The 12,861-nt window shown below is 34.8% G+C and overlaps 1 protein-coding gene across 4 annotated transcripts in view; it reads right to left on the reverse strand.

Moving 5' to 3' along the window:
• LOC138713900 (protein Aster-B-like) overlaps window positions 1-12,861 on the reverse strand; it is a 90,248-nt gene that overhangs the window by 57,384 nt on the left and 20,003 nt on the right. For 3 of the 4 annotated variants that reach the window (XM_069846408.1, XM_069846409.1, XM_069846410.1), the window contains 2 exons: window positions 10,823-10,964; window positions 408-636 (listed from right to left, as the gene is read on the reverse strand). In XM_069846408.1, the coding sequence (XP_069702509.1) occupies window positions 408-636; window positions 10,823-10,964 (371 nt within the window). Of the gene's footprint in view, window positions 1-407; window positions 637-6,609; window positions 6,696-10,822; window positions 10,965-12,861 lie in introns of those variants that run through there. The other variant, XM_069846412.1, reaches the window with a different exon arrangement.

The following is a 12,861-nucleotide window of genomic DNA, read 5'->3' on the forward strand; positions in this document are numbered from 1 at the left end:
TAATGTTACTTGTATCACGAATGCAGTAACTTTAGTAGAGTTTACTTAATTTTTGCAAATATTTAGAAACAATAATTAACAGTTCAATTTAGGTGAAATTGCAGTGGTAAGTTTCCAATTTATAATTATTACTATATTGAACGTCTTTAAAAATAATATGTTAAAAGCCTAAAGCAGTAAAATCAATATGTCACTTAAGCGGTAAGAAGAGGGAAATTGTTATGTGTGTTAGGTTGGGAATACTGAATGTGGAATTTTAGACTTTCCGCGGATTGGTTTTGTGCGGAAACCAAGCAAATATGCACGATCTCGCACAAAATAATTTGTGCAGTTTATATCATTTGCACTCTGTGTGTAATCTATAAAAATACTGAGAACTGCTTACAACTTCCAATGATAATGCTCACCTACAATAAGCCTTTCTTCTGGAGGTACATCCTTGAAGATCCTCTTGAAGTCCTCACTGCGAGATTTGTAAGTGGGATATAACACATTATACCATGACGATTTCTTTTTGGTGCGATCAGAGCCACGAGATGATTCCTTGGTGCGATCCTTGCTGGCACTGCCTTCGTGGCTCAAGCTCCTCGTCACTTCTGGAATGTGACTTGAGTCTGAAGACCTACTCACACTATCCTGAGTAAGCAGAAAATTATACAGTCACTTCTTACGTTCATCTACTACATTGGCACAATAGGAGGGAGAAGTAAAAAACCAGTTACAATGGCCGACTATACAAATGCAGTAAAAGCCTATGAAATAAATTATCATCACATTCTTTCAGATACTCTTTTGCAAAATCACAACTGTGTTTTTTTTACATACTCTTTGTTTTACATTAAACTTATATGGCCATCTGCAACATACAATAACAATAAAAAGTTCCAATCTCATGCAACTGGTATCTTCCCTCTCCCCATCACAACTCTCTTACACATCTTACCGATGGGAAACTACAGAGCTGAAAGATATAGTCTGTAATGCATTTACATGTAATAATAATCCGTGGCGCTACAGCCCATGAAGAGCCCAGACCGACCAGCCAGCTGCTGGCCTCTTCCCTCATGAGGACTCGAACCAGTGCGCATTCCGTAACGCGAGTCCTAGGCAGGATGCCTTAGACCACAATGCCACAGCATTTACATGTAGGCACATAAAATAATAACCTAATTAAAAAGTACTCTTCCAAAGGATTTTCTTTAAATCCTTTCCTGTTGGCAATTCAATAACAACATTCACAACATCTAAGTTTTGTTATTTCATGACTAAATTCAGTTCAGAATCTATATTTAAGAGTTAAATATCCTGTGTCCCTAAATAATTATTGGGGTTTTACGTGGTTGGTATGACTTTACAAACGAAAGTTGATGTGTGTTTCCTACATGTAATGGAAGAAGGGCTGTGGAAGTTTCGTATCGTGTGCTTGCAGCATTTGTTTCTCATCTTTGTTGTGTCACAGCGTCACATTTACAAATTGGCGTCTCCTGTTAATATGTAATTTTATGTGTTGTAATTTGCGAAGTGAGAATCTGCAGTCTCTGTACAAGCTTCCTGGCAGAAATTCAGAATTAATCCTCTACCCAACAGCAACATTCGTCATGGTATTTTAGACAATTTGAAATGACTGGATGCATCTGTGAAGGGAAGAGTTCAGGACGTGCAAGTGTGCCCAACAAAAGAATCGAGAATGTAAGGAAACCTTTCGTAAGTAGTCCATGGTTCTCCACCCTCACACCATGTGATTTCTTTCTATAGGGATTATGTGAAGAACCTTGTGTATCTGCCACCACTATCTGCCAACCTGCCAGAGTTGAGAAGAAGAATTGTTGCTGCTGTTGAGTCTTATCACTCCAGATATGCTGACTATTGGCTGGATGTCTGCTATGTAACAAATAGTGCTCATATTTAACACTTGATCAGCCTCATGGTCTAGTGGTCAGAGCTTCTGGCTATAGTTCATGAGGTCCTGGGTTCGATTCCCGGTTAGAGCACAGGAATTTTTCCTTAAAGGGGATTATTCCTGTGTTCGTCCATGGTCTGGAATTTAGGTTAAGTTTAGATTTAAGACCTCTCCTGGCACCACATTATCATAATCATCCTATCACATCATCGGGGTAATGTAACTCCCCCTTCCAGGCGCCCCAACCTCAGAAGTGGGTTACAACCGTTGCTTACGAGATTACACAAGCTGGCGCATAGCACGATCGAGAGTAGGTCTCTGTGAATCATGACAATTTCTGCCGCTAGGTTCACCTCGCTGCCCTAAGAAATGATGAATAGTACCATTACAAAGCGTTGTGTATCGTGAAAATAGTTCGATTAATTGTGCATTACTGATTGAATACGAATATTATAAATATGCCAAGCATATTACAGTGTTATTTGAAGTTTGTTCAGCTAAGTTATATTCGAAAATTGTCTGTGTTTTGCTATGTGAAGAACTCAGTACCAACAGGTCGTATCTTTATGGGTTAAGGTAAATGTCAAAGTTCTCTCATATAACAAGCAATGCTATGTTAAAAGTGGCGAATTGCATTGTCCGACTCTCGAATGATGTGACCCGAAATGTAAAATAATTTCATGCATTGTTTCACTTACCAAGCATTATTGATATAGGCCTAATGAAAATGTGAATGACGTGATGTAAACATTGAAGGTAATGTTGTTACTGTTTTCCCTTTCTCTTTTAGAAAATACCGACAAAAGTAATGAATTATCTTCATGCTGTACTTATTAGGTAATTAATGTTAGTATGAGATTAGGTAATGCACCTGAAACTGGTAACTAATAATGGCTGCTGCGAAATAGGTGAGGTGGTTATCATGTGTGTGTCTGTCTTAGTTTTCCCATAAGCTGATTTTGTTTCCGAATTGTCCTAGTAATTTTTTTACGTTGTAATGTAATGGCTTTGGGAATTTTTTTACTTTCAATTGAGCACTGAGTGGCTATAGTTTTTTTATGTGCTTCATAGATTTCTTCAATTGAAACATTTGCTTCATTGAAAGCTGATGTACTGTGTTCAACATTGTGTTTATTTTTCTTAGCAGGATGGATGTTATTCACCACTTCTGTTATTCTTCTTTTGTTGCGTCTACTTATGTTTGAAACATTTTGTTTATGTTTTGGAAAATCATCAAAGACGGATGGTACCACATTAGGAAGCAAACATTTTAATGTTGTGCTAATGCTAAAATCAGCTTCTTTGAAATGTCTGCTGCAGACACACGATTTCTTGATTGGCGTCCAAAGAGTCCTTGGTTTGTCCCCTTCGCGAGAAATGGCTACACACCACTTCTTTCTTAGTCCTTCATCTTGTGGAAAACAATGAAACGAAAAATCACATTCTTTATTCTTTTCGATTTGCACAATGGCACACAGCAGTAAACCATTTCAATCCCACAAATTACAGGCTAACTTCCTAATTTAATAAAGGCTAATTCAAAATATATTTACACGCACTAAAATACTACAGCGTTTACTATTACTATGCTCAATAGATTAATCAGTAGGCCTATAGAAATGTTTTCACCACTGCAAGAAAAAATCGCGTAATAATTATACTTCTCAATTATTGTGACGTTCGTATTTTTTTTTTAAAGAGAGGGAAAAGTTAGGCCTTCTTGCAAATGCTTAATTATGAATTCAAGGAAATTAAAGATAATGCAGTACCTTAATTAGTTGCAATATCTTATTTAATAACAATCAGAACGGCCCCAAGGTTCACTCAGCCTTCTATAAAATTGAGTACCGGGTCTTTCCCGGGGGTAAAAGGCGGTCAGAGCGTGGTGCCGACCACACCACCTCATTCTAATGCTGAGGTCATGGAAAGCATGGGGCTCTACCTCCATGCCCCCCAAGTGCCTTCATGGCATGTTACGGGGATACCTTTACCTTTACTTTATTAATAATATTAGGTGAAAAGGGTAGGCTATAGTGCGTATATGTAAGATGTCAAGTTAATTTATTTCCGGAAATGTTTGGTGTATGAAATGAAGTACAGAGCAGACAGTCCCTCAGTTTATATGTAATATCTTTTAATATCAAGAATGACAACCTTTTATTGTAATATAATTGAGGAGTAGAAGTATGGAAATTACGTCTATTATCCATAAAATATTGTACGAAGCATTTAATAAGCAATGGTGAGTCCTTTAAATGTCCCAAATGTCAATGTCATTTAAGTGTTCTGCTATGAATATTTAGGGCAGAACAGCGCTCCGAGCGGCGGAATTGGCATTACGAGGGAACCACTTCAGACTCGTTTTTCAAGCGCTAGCGCCAGCTTGTGTAATCTCGTAAGCAATGGTTACAACTAAGCCACGGCCAGGAGAGAAGACCAGAAATGCCGAAAAGACAACCTGGTAGCATTGGATTAAAAAAATATATATATATATATTTAACACTTATATGGTATAGTATGGAAACTCGTAAAATCGCTCTTTATTCCCATATAAGGTTTGTTCTTATGTACATTGTTAGCAATAGGAATTAAACAATTTTTAAATCTGATAATCACTTAGGAACACACTGCATGTGATACAGGTAGTTATCCTAGTTGATAATGATTATGTTATACTACTTCCACCATATGTGTGCCACACACCATTATTTAAGAGAATGTAGAATGTTTTGGAGAAACACAGCTATTAAGGAAGATCCGGACTGGGCAGAAGACACAAAAGGTTTTAAGCTTGTGGTAATTGATTCCTCACCAGTCTGGTCACAGAAAAGCAGTAGAAGCTCAGAACCAATGTAATATGTACAAAGCATTAGTATGAATAAGAGGACGGTTGGTAAAAACCCTTGAAAAAGGAATTTAAAACGCCTATCTGGTTCCAGTCCAGAACTGATCCCACAGTACCAAATTGTCTTCTTTCATTTTACAAGTCAGCAGAGACAATAAAGCACAGTTTTATATATTAATTGAGAGAGCATTTTAGTTACTTCTATTGTTTGACACCTTCATCTCAAACAGCAGAAATAACTAAAATGCTCTCTCAATTAATAACACTCAATAAAAGAATTGTATTCCAATGGATACCATCCCATTGTGGAATCCTGGGAAACGAGAATGCGGATGCTTTAGCAAAGAAGGGCAACACTGGTACTTACAAACCTGTTACTAAATCTACGTATTACTCTGTGAAGAGATTTATTAAATCTACATACTTAGACTTCAACAAACAAAATTTCATAACACAATCCCAAGGGAAAAAATGGAACTCTCTGCATCATAATCCACAGTTAATTCCCGATTTACCACGCAAATCGTCTGTAGCTGCATTTAGATTGGCAACAGGCCATGACTGTTTGGCCAAACACCTGCATAGAATTGGAATATATCAGTCTCCTAACTGCCCATTGTGCAACTCAAACCAAGAAATGGATTCGGAACACCTCAAAATCTGTGCTTCAGTGGCTGACCATGACAATATCTTTGAAAAATATTGGAGTGCAAGAGGTCAAATGACTTAGAAAACAACAACATATATTAACTTAACTGTAACAAAAATTAGCATGAAGAAATTACTTGGAAGCTACTTTCACCTAACTTTCCTCTGTGAAAAAGGTTGGTTGGATACAGGAGTCGAATGTTACCTGAAATTAAACTTTGTTATCAAGTACTCATTGATATCAAAGGCCAAAGTGTATATAAGTACGAAGGTCTAACTCACTGCATCGTTGCCCTGAAATATAAAATGGTTCTTTCTCAAAAATATTACGCACAATATGGCTTTTAAAGTTATTTGACCAACACAATTTTTCAGAAATTAAGTTACATCTACTAAAGGGTGAACATAACATACCAGCAAATACGAATTTTTTAATGGAAGTAAATTTTTTGAGGGAGTAATCTGCTTGGAAATAATTTGTCAGAACATAAAATACATTAATCTTTCATACAAAAAATATTTAACGATCTTTCTATTCCAGAGAACCTTTTCCAGTTGACAGTGTAGCATCAGAAGCATAAGAATGCCAAGGAGAACTGATTTGTTTTCCAGAAATCTAGCCCACAGCTATTTCTATCCAGTGTCTTTAGTGAAAAGTTAGATGGGTCTTTGAGGAGACAGGCCATATCGCATTTATTTAGTTTTTTTATATTGCACAAGTAAGAAATATGGAGAAAGTGCTTGATCTCATTTTTAAAACTGTTATTTTGTCTGCAAAAGTAATTATTCTCTAAATCTGGGAATTTTAACATACAAACGGTAAGTCCTACAACTTGAATATTAATAACATTGTTCACATACCACCACCACATAAAAGCAACAATCAACAGCTTATTAAGAATAACTAGTAACCTGTCACAAATACTGAAAACGTAGTTCTATCACTTGTGTTATCACATTTTTGTCAGAAACCGTATGTGCAGCTGCAGTGAGGAACAAAATAAACTACAACATATTGTAACATTTTAAACGATCTGCAACTTACACTACTTATACTCCTGTAATAAGTATAAACAGACTGCATTTTGACAGTTGTAAAATATCCGTCACTTTGACAGTCATAAAATATTCATCACTTCACCACAACAGAACATTCTGTATCCGTTTCTTAAATATCATGACTATATAATAAAAAGTAACTTAAAGTATGACTTACAAGTGTTCCCATTTGTTAATACCTGTCGTAAATTCAGACTAAGTTTATTACTTCCAATTGTCCCATTTCCATTATATTAATGTGTACTTTCAACATGCAACTTTTATCATTAGTCCACAAAGATAAGATAACCAACTGGTTTGGCTGAACACTAACAGTACAAGCTGCATTTAGCCTCTGTCCTATAACTATATCACTTCACAAGCAATACAATACATATGAACAGCTACTTCTAACCTAGTATTACAGACTACAATAATGTACAGTACAATGTATATTTGGGGAAAAAAAAAAAAGTTTTCAGTATTTGAACTTCATCCATATTGTACAATTAATTGTAATACTAAAATAACTTTTATAATCAACATCACAATACAGTACCACACACACATATATTAAAATCTTCCTTTGTACTTTTGTAAGGATAAGTATAAAACTTTTAACAAATTCTGACTAATATAACATCAGTAACAACAATTTCATTATTCTGCATCTTATGAGAAATTTGATAAATGGAGGATTATACAGTATGTAAGTCAGATATTTTGCATGAAGAGTAAAGATTTCGTGAAGATTATAAATCAAACGGTAATGAATGGTTAATTTCACTAATAAACATGAGTTAAATTGGTAATAGGTCACACATCGTGGCTCTAGACAAGACTAATAGTAAAGGCTTTATACTGGACCCAACTGTTAGATTTGAGATGAGCCAGACCCAACCATCCGAGGTCAACAAAGAGAAACAACAAATTTATGAGCCTACTATTCCGTATTTTCGAGAAAAATATCAGATGGAAGGCACCTGGGAAGTACATGGTTTAATGATCGGATCGAGGGGCACCATCCCACGATCAACTGTAAACACTATCAAAACATTTGGAATCCATGACATCATTCCAAAAATAATTATTTCAACCATTAAAGGGTCTGTGGCAATTCTGAAAAATCATTTATACGGAATATCATAATCCCCCCCCCCCTTTTCTATTCGTTAGTGTGTGATTGTTACAAATATATGTACAAATTTATTATTTCTTAAATTTAAGCTCCTAGTTCACATTTCAATTTGACTCATCTATTTTACTGTAATCGTTACTATTCTCATATGTGTGTTATTCTGTGTTTTTGGCAACCCAGGATGCCTGGGCAAACTATTTCTTGGAAATAAATTATATACAGACCACAGAGCAAGATAATTCTGACATTTCCTATTTCACTGAAGGACCACTGAGAATGTTGAAAGGGAGTACCAGTATTTTATTTTCTGTCCACACAGAAAATGTTAAATTTAAGGTAAGATTAGCTTTAATTTAAGCTTTAACCTAACGCTCGGGTTTCACTGTAAAATCAGTATGTATTCATACAAAATTATTAAAAATTTTGGTCCATGACAAAATCCAGACACCAAATTACATTTTGCTTTTATTAATAACGAAATTATAATATAAATGCGAGAAGTATAGTATTTTGGTGAAGTAAGTTGAGGTAAGTCGTGTTTCAGTGTGATTAAAGTGTGTTTAAGGGAATTTGGATCTGGAGGTCACTTATGAAGGTAAAGGGTTGAAACAGAACATGGGAAATTTAAAACAATGTTTAGATCAGTAGAAGTTTATGGTAAAGAAGGCAATCTTATAAACTGATGTAGGGAAGATCTAAAATAACATATTAGATGAGGGCAGTTAGAATATTTAGAGTGCTGGTTAGATTAGTTTAATATGGTGTTGTTGCGGTGAACGATTAGATGAAAATTTAAAGTGAACTTGAAACTTAGAGAAAGATTTAGCGAGATCAATAGAATGAACTGCTTTAGGAAGAAGAAAACCGTGAGAAGTGTTAAGTGTTAAATAGGAAAAGTGATTGGGTTTTTGTAATGAGTGGTGGGAAGTATTGTATATATAAGTTAATTATAGTTATTTTCAATATGATAGACATTGAAAGAATGATATTTTGAAAGCTTAAAAACAGATCAATAGAATATACTGTATTAAAAATAGTACTTCGGAAAATGTATTATATGACTTTCTCGTGTTAAATTCTATCGTACCTGGTTAACATGTTTCAGTCTGTTATTGACCTTCTTCAGAACTGGCTGTTGCTGGTCTTGGCGCCTTTTGTTTTGTTTCCTGTGAGGGTGTGTTTGTGTAGTGTAATGTGAAGTCAAAGAGAGTGTGTGTGTGTGTGTGTGTGTTTTCTGAAATTGAGTTGTGTGTTGAGAATTTCATTTGGCTGTGTTTTCGTGTGTCTGTATATTTCGTATTGTTCTAGTGTGTTTAGTTTCTAGTTAGCCAGCTACTTTTAATTTAAACTTAGCTACCTAACTGTAGATTAAAGTTCTTTATGCTCGACCATGCCGAAATGTAGTAATTATACACCTGGTAGTAGCCCTTTAATGCACCTCATTAAAGTACACCTATTCTTTATAATTCAGTTGTTCAGCCAATGAGAAATCACCTTTGTACTGATTGTACCATTATAAAACCGCAAGTATCGATTATTCTCGGATATGCAATCTAAAGACAATTAGCGAAAAGTCACGGAGGCTGGAAATCCAATACTGTCGCAGAAGGTTATGTTCTGTTACTATAATAATTAACGTTAATTGTAAATAATATTCAAATAAATTCAATTTGTCATCTCGTTTTTCAATTCTAAATCAATTTCCAGGTTATATCAAGCATAATGTTCATGTTATTCTCTACGTTATATCAAGGTCAATGACATTCGTGTTCCGGAAAAAATCAATACTTTCGCGTCTGCACACATCTCACAATTCAGGTCAGTTCCACTCCTCACTTACATAACCATAACATGAAAACTTATGAAAAATTTCAAGTTAGAAATATGGTCGAGCATAAAAAGTCATACGAAACTTGCCTATAATGGTAATTAAGACGCTCGTATGAAAATTATGAAACGAGCATGCGCTCGTTTCAATTATAGGCTCGTTGCATAATGTACTATTTTAGTAATTGAACCGAATAATTTGCCAATTTTCTAAGTGAAATTTTGTCGAATACTTAATCCCTCGTATTTTCTTTAAAAAAGTTGGCAACCCTAATTCTAGTGCAGTGCCTGGAGTTTACTTTAACCTTACTTGAACATGAAATTGTGATCTCTTGCAGTTCTCCTAAAATGCATCCCACATAAGTTGTTTGTGATGTAAACAATGTCTAAAAGCATACCATGTGACTTTTTGAAAAGGAAATATACATGTTCAATGTGTGATCTATACTTATGATTGTGGAGTGTGTTTAATAATAATAGTGGTAGTCTCAAATAGAAAATATTGCAATGTATGTAATGTGCAACCATACCCAACATATTCACGTCAGCAGTAAAGTCTGCTGTTACCTGTTCATGTTTTATTTCACAGTCACAAGATAAGGTCAAGCATTAACACACATTAATTTATTTTATGCTCGACCATGCCGAAATGTAGTAATTATACACCTGGTAACAGCCCTTTAATGGACCTCAGTAAAGTACATCTATTCATTAAAGTTCTGGTGTTCCACCAATCAGAAAATACCATTGTAGCAATATGAAAGCGCAAGTATCGATTATTCTCGGATATGCCATGGAGGCTGGAAATCCAATACTGTCGCAGAAGGTTATGTTGAAGAATCGATCCAAAATAAAATTGAAATCTCAAATACAATATTAAACTCAGTCGAAAAAAAAACACACAAATTAACATCAATTCACCGTCATCTTCCAGCCCTTCACAAAGCACATTCCTGCAAATTCATTTCACCAATTGCACAATAAATCACCTATTTTTTTTTATTTTATGTGGTTATTTTACGACGCTGTATCAACATCTAGGTTATTTAGCGTCTGAATGATATGAAGGTGATAATGCCGGTGAAATGAGTCCGGGGTCCAGCACCGAAAGTTACCCAGCATTTGCTCATATTGGGTTGAGGGAAAACCCCAGAAAAAACCTCAATCAGGTAACAATTTACGAGGTCAGTTCCGCTCCTCAGTCAGAGAAGAATAACATGAATACTTATGAATAATTTCAAGTTAGAAATATGGTCGAGCATAAAAAGTCGTATGAAAGTTGACTATAATGGTAATTAAGACGCTTGTATGAAAATTATGAAACTCGCTTGCGCTCGTTTCATAAACATACTCGCGTCTTAATTACTACCATTATAGGGTCGTTGCATAATGTACTATTATGTTATACGTTCATTACGATACTTACTTCTAGTATATCAGATTTATCAAGGGGAGAGCTGTCTTTGAAACTTCCAACTGATATATCCCCTTTGGAATGATCCCTCTTGTGATGCTGGCGTGGGGATGGACGTGGACTGGATTGAGGGCTTGCACTTGGGCTTGGTGACCTGTTCCAACATTAAACACAACTCCACTTAACCTTGCATATTAACTACTACACATAACATGTTAAGGCACCCGTGTTCAAGGAGTCTATAAAAATAAATAGAAAAATAGGCAATGAAAATAAAAAAAAAAAAAAAACTGGGATCAAAATGCATTAAAATATGGACATACGGAGCAAGAAAATGTAAAAATGAACTTTAAAAATCATCCGGCGACCTTAAATTAAAACAATATAGAAAAGACAAAGTTTTTAAGGTGAGAGGATGGTATTTTTTGTTGAAAAATGAGTAAATTTTCAAAAACAAAATTCTTTAAAATACTCTGTGATATGTGTGGAATGCATAGCATAACATTTTGTGGGTATTTGTGCCCTTATCGGATGTTGAGTCGCCATTTTTAAACTTCCTGCGTTATGGATTTTTAAATCACTCGCCCACTTTTATTGTTGTTTCCGGTAAATTAAATTTTCAAAAAAATTTTTTTTTCTTTAAAATACTCTTTCATATGTGTGGAATGCACTGCATAACATTTTGTGGGTATTTGTGCCCTTATCAGATGTTGAGACGTCATTTTTAAACTCCCTGCACTACGAATTTTTAAATCACAAGCCCACTTTTATCGGTTTCCAGTAACTTCATTTTTTTGCTACATTGCCAACGAAAATGGATATAATTTCTGAACTATTAAAGATACATGCATGAAATTTAGAACACACATTCTTTAGACTATTAGGAAACTTTTCTCTGTAACAGAATTTTGTTAATTGATTTCATTTTAGAAATACGTCCGTTTGTTTGCAAGAAAGGAAATCAGAAAATTGTTATTAAATTTTAATTGTTTATTTTACAAATATCAAAATTCTGTTACAGACAGTTTGTAGAACATGCTTTTGCAAATACATTGCAAAAACCTGTTTGAATCTATCTTTAAAAACGGTTTAGATATATCGGTTTTAGTACAATCCTGCATTGGGTATATTTTTTTTCAAATTTGGACCCCCAAATAATTTTTTATTTCAAAATATTTTTATTTGGTTGAGTTACCACAGCTATGAGCTCTCTACATACAAAAAATTAATATTTTACACCAAATAGGAAAAAAGTTTTAAAAAACACCATCCTCTCCCCTTAAAAGAATAAGAATACAAAGGGAACGTAATATAAAATATGTTGCACAAAACATAATTTATGTTAGATATATATTTAGACATGGGAGACAAAGTAATCTGCTGCCACATGGTCTCTCCTGGGTAATGCAAAAATTATTATAAAAAAATTATGAATACCACCTCATACTCTGCAAAAAACTTGACAACAAGCAAGAGATCTCATTGGACTATACTGGGGTGAAAGAGGAATAATGCAAATCAACAACTCAGTCAGCATTAGAGAACATAAATTTAGACACTGCCATTATAATTAAAATATAAACCCTTGTTAAAAAAAGTGCATACGGTCACCTCTGGATATAGTGAACTCGGTTATAGTGAACATTCAGCTATAGTGAACCTAAATCGTTGGTCCCGACCTGCACACATTAAAAAGTACATTAATATTTCTGTTTATAGTGAACGCCACTTTGGTTATAGTGAACCTTAAAAATTGAAGTTACAAGAGTTGTATCCTGAGAAATTCTTATTTGAAGTCAGACCTTCTTGTATAAAGTTGAAAGAATGTGTTGAGAACAACATTCTAAATTTCTTACCCCTTTAGTCAAAAGACAAAGGTAGGATTAGTGATTCCTAGACAATGAGCTGTACTGTAAATCCAGGCAATGTGTGACGACCTTGCCTCACTTCACCGTCGAAGGGTTGCCATTCCGTTCTCAGACTCACCACTGTACTGTTATTTCTAATCCTCCACCGTCAAAGGGTTGCTTTTTGTTCTCAGAAACATTTCC

This window comes from Periplaneta americana, chromosome 14 (assembly GCF_040183065.1).
Source record: "Periplaneta americana isolate PAMFEO1 chromosome 14, P.americana_PAMFEO1_priV1, whole genome shotgun sequence".
NCBI classification, from domain to species: domain Eukaryota; kingdom Metazoa; phylum Arthropoda; class Insecta; order Blattodea; family Blattidae; genus Periplaneta; species Periplaneta americana.